The sequence below is a fragment of the Phaenicophaeus curvirostris genome, chromosome 23, assembly GCF_032191515.1.
Source record: "Phaenicophaeus curvirostris isolate KB17595 chromosome 23, BPBGC_Pcur_1.0, whole genome shotgun sequence".
Classification (NCBI taxonomy): Eukaryota; Metazoa; Chordata; class Aves; order Cuculiformes; family Cuculidae; genus Phaenicophaeus; species Phaenicophaeus curvirostris.
Window position 1 is genome coordinate 4,902,762 of NC_091414.1, and position 7,288 is coordinate 4,910,049.

Here is a 7,288-nt window from a genome sequence, read left to right on the forward strand (position 1 = left end):
ACTTAATACCAAACTTCTTCAAATGATATCCAGGCCAGACACCCGCCACAAAAAATCTCACCAACAAAATAACGTTCCCCTCAGGAATCTGTGAATGGACCGGCTTCCGCCATCACGTTATTTCTTTTTACGCATCACAGCTGAAAGTCAACAAACCAAAAGCAACCACTTGATGAGGAGGACGCAATACGCTACCTTCGACGAGGTAAGGAAGGCGAGCGCCGCCGGCGAGGAGGGGGAGCGGGCGAAGGGGAGCGTCGCCGCCGAGCTGGTGGGGGCGAGGGGCTTCTCCTCCTCCTGCTGGAGAGAAAGGGACCACTCAGAAAAGCTGTAGTTGAGCTGTGAGACCTTTTTGTGCTTCTGCTTTCACTACATAAAATCATCTTGTTCATGCACTTCAAAATGGAATTCTATTAGAAGATGGGATAAAAACCCTCGCCCTCCTAAAGAGTGTGAGCAAACATAGAATTTTACTGTTATTTCAAACGCTCACTACAGCAGTTGTAAGAATTACACATTCTGCCTAACCTGGTCTATTTGCTTCTTGCAGTCAAAGAGGAAGCTCAACTCTCTACCACTTTCTTCTCCTGGAAGTTCGTTTCTGCCACTTCTCCTGCACTGAATCTAGACATCATCTAACAAGTCAGACCAGCTTACTGATCCACCAGGGTCTAATCCTGTTAAACCACCTCTTTGCCATCACGCAGTGACACAATTGCTAGATCCAGCACAAACGAGGAACTGGGAATTCCCACCTAGGCCATGCAGACCACAACTGCATCTAGATTACACTAATAAGTGTGAAACTGTACTCCTGGAAACAGCTGTTATCTACAGAACTGAAATAAAAACTATTTATTTCTTGAAATGCAGAGAAAAATCAAAGTTGTTACTGAACTGCAGCTATCAGGATTAAAATTATCCACAAAATGAGGCATTTTTTGCTCTGCAGTGTTTACAACAGACTTCTGGGAGGGGAAACTAATAAACTCAGGCTTTCCTGGAGTTTTACAGGAGGGGAATATTGGTATTTTGTTAAGTTAATGACTTTTTTTAAAAAAAAGCAACTCAGATAAAAAGACTGGATAAAAGACAAAATGAGAGCAATGAAAAAGCAAAGCAGCTCATCCACAGAAACTGAGATTTGATTTCAAATGTGCTGGCTGTTGATCTCCAAGGCAATGAGTTACAAGAGACAGGAGTTTGAGCTAAAGACAACATTCTTCTGTGATTCAAAATACCAGCCTTCAAGTGTCCTGACTGCCTCAATTAAACACACGTATTTATAACACAGGCAAAAGGCGAATTGCGCTTGTTGCAAAATGGATTAAGATCTTCGAATTCCAGTTTGCTCTACATAGAATTGTTTGACAAAGTCCATAATTAGAATGGAATACACTTGTAGAAGTGGCCATACTTCATCCCCTACGTCATTATATATGTTGCAACCACATTCTAGCTAGGTCTTAATTACAGATTGCTCATGAGTGTCATTATATCAGATTGATAAACCCATCAAGCACCCACTTTCATCCATCTCCAATATTCTTAGATCAACATGGAGCAAACAATTTCACAAGTAAATGTTTATAATACTGCCTTTATAAAAAAGAGACAAAGTAGGTGCTCACTACCATTCTAGTATCTGTAGTTCCAAATATCCAATAGTTACCTGTGACTCAGAACATCAAGATCTTAATCACCTGTGCAAGTCTACAGAAGGCTTTTAGCCATCACTGGCAGCAAGAGCACAAAGTGATGCTCGCCCATCTTTCCTATCCGTGTACATGGTATAAGAAAATCCCTGAGGAATACAAGCATTCCACTGTTTTCAGGCACCAGTCATGAATGGTACACTTGCTATTACACTTGTGCATGAAATAACCAACAGTGAAAAATGGAGGAGACTGAGCAGGCGCTCCTCTCTCTGCCAGTGAAACAGCCCCAGATTGAACACATGAAGGAACACATCAGTCTGAACTTCTCTCATCTTACAAAGGCTGGCAGAACTTATCCATGACAAAATAAATGAGGATGTTTCAGTTATTTTCTTAACAGATCAACTTCTAACCAACCTTTTCATCACTGGTGATTGCCACCTCTTTTCCATCTGCATCCTGATAGCAGTGGAGGAAAAACAAGACAAGACAAATCTATCTGCCAAATAATAAAGGCAAAACTGAGCATGCTCAAATAAAGTTCAGGGTAATTCTTAACAAATGAGAATAATAAGAATGCAATCTTGGAACAAGATTGGGCAAACTGGAGGTGACTTAATCCTGTTGTGTATTTGCTGGCGATGCATAGTAGATTAATAATAACATCAACTAAATAGCTCGAAAATTACATCAGTTATATTCCTCTTAAGAAGAAATTACCGAGGGGAGGGTTCCTTCTGTCGTTTTCGTGGAGACGGTGATGGACTGCGTGAATGTGAATGGCGTCGGCGTCTACCAACTTCCCCATTCTTCACATTGGATCTTTTAGGTCTTTCCTCTTCTGATGAAGATGAAGAACCAGAATCTATAAACGTAGAAGAATCACTCTCTGGAAAGGATTCTCATTACACTCTTAACACAGTTACTGACAGGCTTATAACTGCAGTTCAAACTGCAGCACTAACCTCCTCTCACACCAACTAAGAAGCCTGTATTTAAAAGCAGTTCAACTAAAAATGTTAGTTGAAGTCAAGCAATAAATAAATCCATCAGAGCTGCATAAAAATACTCAGAGCAACCCAGCTGTCCACATAAAAATCTGACTAGCCAGGTAACTGAAAAGGTGAACTGTGATTACTTACAGAAACACTAAGCCTACGCCAGACCTGAGTTAGTTTACTGATCTCAAGCATATAAGAGTGAAAAATATTAGGAAATAATCTATTGCAACAACAGATTAAGTGATCCATAGCACATAATATTTTGTGTCTGATGGTTAGAAACGCAAATTTTAAAGACCTAAACCAATTCACAAGAGATATTGCATAACCTTGAAAAATTACACTTTATTCTTCATGAGTAATAATTAAAGTATCCTCATTATCAGTGGTAAGTTAAGTTCACAATTAAGTTTACAACACTGTAGTGCACACAGCAAATAACTGTCATCAGTATTTGAATTTAACAAAAATCAACTGCAATCTATTTTTAGGAGATTTATGTCATCCGTACCAGATGAAGACTGTTGGTTTTGTCGTCTGTACTGACGCCTCTGCTGAACAGAGTCTGCTGCAGCCATTTTGCCTCCTTTATCTTCTTCTGAAAAGGCACATACATGAACAGAATATTTGAACTGAGGGTACGAATTTGCCTTATTCAGGCAGAAGTAACATCACACTACAGTAGAACATCAAGCATGCTTCCCCTCCTCAGGTCTTAAGATAACATTGAGGCTGGAATACATTTTGACTGAGCTTTTCTCAAGAAAGCTTGTATGGAAGTATTTGAGCCAGTATGAGTGATCACCTTTCTAATCCTGAAAACTTTTGCTTCCAAGTGCTAGCCTATCAAGAGGTTCAGCACTTTACACCACTGCCTTTTCCTGTCATGCAGCTTTGATTAAAAACCCCACCCAAATCCAGTGCTGAAAAGTGAGTCATACCCGATTCAGACAGTTCTGCTTTCCTTGGTTTTGGTGCTGGTGAAGGAGATTCTCTTTTTTCAGTACTCTTGTGTTTAGGTGCTAAAAGACAAAGTCAAAGAACTCAGTTGCACTTCATTACATGCTCGCACCCTCTTCTGCTCATACAAACTGTACACGCTATCTTTCAGGACAAAAGCACAAAATTATAAAGCTGCTGGAAAACAGAAGTTTATTACCTGATGCTCTGCTAGGTGAAACAGAGCCACGGCTTTTTCTTGCCCGATTCGACTGCTGGGGGGTTGGAGATCTACGTGGTTTAGGAGGTGGACTTGCTGGTGGGGATGGTCTGTGCCTCCGTCTTGGAGGGCTTGCCGAAGGAGAGAGTCTGCGCGTTTTCCGAGGAGGACTGGATACAGTTCTTTTAGGAGGCTTCTTTGGTGGCGACCGGGAACGTGAGGAAGAGGAGGAAGAGCTGCTGCCAGATAAGGATGCTGATGACCGTCTTCTCCTGTAAATCAAATATAACATTAGACTCTGACTAGCCAGCTTAAAACACATTTGAGCATGAACACAAAACTGCATTTGTTTACAAGCATGTATATATAGAGCCACATACAACAGCAACTCCAAAACATGGTGGGCAGCCTTCAACACTTGGTTTGGAGAAGAGAACAACCACCAATCTTTCACAGTTATCTTTAAATTACATAGTGAGTAAAAACTTGTTAGTGTTACCTTTGCTTGCTTTCTGTCAATCTACAGACTAAAACTAAGCTTTTCTCCTGGGAGCAATTAGTTTTGTTTGGGCTCTAACTTTTGGATGGTTAAGAGAGTTCTCCATGTTAGCACATGTGATTTAATGATCTTCAGCAGAGATCTGTTTAAGAGTTTAGTGTGCGAGTACACTAATGAGTTTTTATACCAGGAGGTAAAAATTTCAGACAACAACTTAACAATTCAGAATCAATGTATTTATCTTTATGTTTTAGTCTTTCATCTTTACTTTGTCATTTTAAAAAGGTAGGGCCTCTAGAATTCTGCGGCAAAATTTGTGGCAAGTTCTGTTGCAATGGTGTACCTGCAGAATCCACCTTTGGCTGCAGAATTCCTGAGAACCTGGAAAAAAGAAACCCTACCTTGAGCGAGATAAACATTTTCTGAAAGGGAGCTCTTGCACATCTTGCAACAGACATGTTTGATGCTTTTCACAGTTTTCCCAGTAACTGTGTGAAACGAACAGTTTTACAAACTCAGACAAAAATAGTCATCACCTTGTCATAAAAAGGAAGAACCGCTCCTTCCTAGAAAACAACAACTGCTGTACACAGGAAGCATTACTTTAATTCTCTTCCTACGAAAAGGATACGCATCTATTTTTTTCCAATGAAGACAAATGCCTATTTCAACACTGCCGTTAAGTACATGATGCCCTTTGCAAGGCAACTCAGAGCTTTGCTACTAGAACTGCTTATGCTGTCAGAAATGTAACCTCCAACAGCAGAGAGTGGACCTTGAAGAGTTTTTTTACTTAAAAGAACACGAAAAGAACACATTTTAAGTCAAAATTTTATGTGATGGAAATGTAAGCCACATTTTAAAATCTCCCAACAAGTAAAATCCAGTTATTTGTTCTAATTTTGTCCCCAGGCAGGGAAGAAAACCCAAACCCTATCAACACTTATGCAAGAAGTCACAAAAGGTGTCATGTCAATCTACACTGGCAGCTATCCCAAGCCACTAGAAGAAGTTACAGTTCTGGAATTGCCACTTTCCAAACAGGTGGAATTTTCATCACTATTTCAACTCAAAAGAAACTCTTCCACAGCTTTTCATGTCCCCACAACACATAAAATGACATTGCATCTTTTACAGCACTCAAATCATAGCCCTGACAGTCCCAAGATAAGATGAACAAGGTCCTCACAACTAATGCTCCCTTGAGCTTTCAAGGTTCAGTATTTCCAGCTGTCTCAAAAAATGGGATCTTACCGCCTCACAGGGGATCTGCTTCTTCTGTGTCTGGGTGGGGGAGGCATTCGCCTTGGAGGGCTCCTTCTCCTCGGAGACGGCCGTCGTCTCGGGCTTGGTCGCCTTCTAGGGGAGTAAGACCTGTCACAATCAAAAATTCAAATGAAAAGCAACTACCTAATTTTCAGATTTGAGGAAATTTATCCTCGGGGCACTGAGCAGAAAGTTGCTTTTCTCCAGGTGCATCACATTGCATCATAATACAAATGCTGCTTTAAAGTGGTACATTCAGACACAATCAGTACTTTAAAGTTTGCCCACACCTTTCTATTAAAGTGAAATATAATAAAACAATAAAAGGGGGTAGAAAATAATTTACACCATATTTTGACATCAAATCTATCTCCTTAAAGAAGGTTACACAATTCCCACTAACAACTGCCAAACTAAGCATTAAACATCCCATTCTTCCTCCAGTCAGTGTCAGTTACTGTGAGTATCTTCTCATGAACTGCCAGGAAGAAAACAACTCCTGAACACGTTTATGCATTCAATGCATCTTTCTCATTTGGCCTAAAGCATCTCTAAAAATATCACTACTTCAACTGAGAACATTACATGCCACAGTCAGAAAAAAACATTCCGTTCTCTACCTTCACAATCAACACAAACTCAAGTCCTACCTTGACCGTGATCTATGACGCCTTCTGGGTCGAGAATGAGATGGAGAACGTGATCGAGATCTTGACCTTGACTTGGACCGACTTGGGGACCTTTGACGAGTCTTCTCTTTTTCCTTCTCTCTCTCCTTCTTTGAATTACGCTCTGGTGAAGCTTCCTTAGTCTCTGGTACAGGAGGTTCAGGTTTAGGAGCTTTTGGGATATCACTGTTAAAAGCAAAGACTTAATTTATAAGCACATATAAACCATAGCCCCTAAAGTAACAAGATATTCTCCTGCAATGAATGTTCTCTTGCCCATCCTCTGACAAGACTTTAGACATTCTGCTCTGAAGCTGTGAAAAGAACTAGAAAATGATTCAAAGAGAAGAACAAGCAATACATACACTATGTATCAATGTGCTAGAAACAAAGGTAACTATCATAAGGGGAAAAGATGACCAGGAGAATGAAACCGCAGTGGCAGCTAAGTCCTCTGCCTTTGGAATTCTACACAGTAATAAACGAATCTCACTGAAGATGATTAAAGAAATTCTTTTAACCACTGCAGAGGGAGAAGTAGATATTCCCCCATGTCAAGGTCCAAACAGGTACTAAAATAATTTTCATTTTTATAAAGGTAAGACACAGTTCTACATACAAAGCTGTCACACGGACCTGTTTGAAGTTGCCTCTTGAACAATAGTCTCCTTTGGTTTCAGAGAGGGTTCTGGTTCAGGAGTCGCCTCTTTCTTTTCCGGTGCTGGAGTAGCACTGCGGCTCTTGGTTCTGTGATGAGGGGAGCGGGAATGACTGCGTTTCCGCTCTCTTCGGACAGGTGACGACCTCCTCCGAGGGGAAGGAGACCTTGATTTGCGTCTAAGAATAAAAAGTGCCGTTCAACGGCACAACTTAATGAAATGATGTATGAGACAATAAAACCTGTGATATTCAGCAGCCAAAAGCTCTTCTGAACCAGGCAGACTCTCAGTGCTGTTTACAGCAGCTAAAACATGTGTAGGGCTACTTCGTTATACCTTCTGCTAATACCTGACAGCCAAATTAAGATGTCAAACAAA

The 7,288-nt window shown here is 40.6% G+C and overlaps 1 protein-coding gene across 16 annotated transcripts in view; it reads right to left on the reverse strand.

Moving 5' to 3' along the window:
- The window catches only part of SRRM1 (serine and arginine repetitive matrix 1), an 83,748-nt gene that overhangs the window by 3,541 nt on the left and 72,919 nt on the right, over nt 1–7,288 (reverse strand). For 6 of the 16 annotated variants that reach the window (XM_069875216.1, XM_069875215.1, XM_069875232.1 and 3 more), the window contains 9 exons: nt 6,888–7,088; nt 6,234–6,437; nt 5,572–5,691; nt 3,819–4,090; nt 3,601–3,681; nt 3,171–3,257; nt 2,379–2,523; nt 2,076–2,117; nt 196–300 (listed from right to left, as the gene is read on the reverse strand). In XM_069875216.1, the coding sequence (XP_069731317.1) occupies nt 196–300; nt 2,076–2,117; nt 2,379–2,523; nt 3,171–3,257; nt 3,601–3,681; nt 3,819–4,090; nt 5,572–5,691; nt 6,234–6,437; nt 6,888–7,088 (1,257 nt within the window). The remainder of the gene's footprint in view (nt 1–195; nt 301–2,075; nt 2,118–2,378; nt 2,524–3,170; nt 3,258–3,600; nt 3,682–3,818; nt 4,091–5,571; nt 5,692–6,233; nt 6,438–6,887; nt 7,089–7,288) is intronic. The other 10 variants (XM_069875219.1, XM_069875218.1, XM_069875221.1 and 7 more) reach the window with 10 other exon arrangements.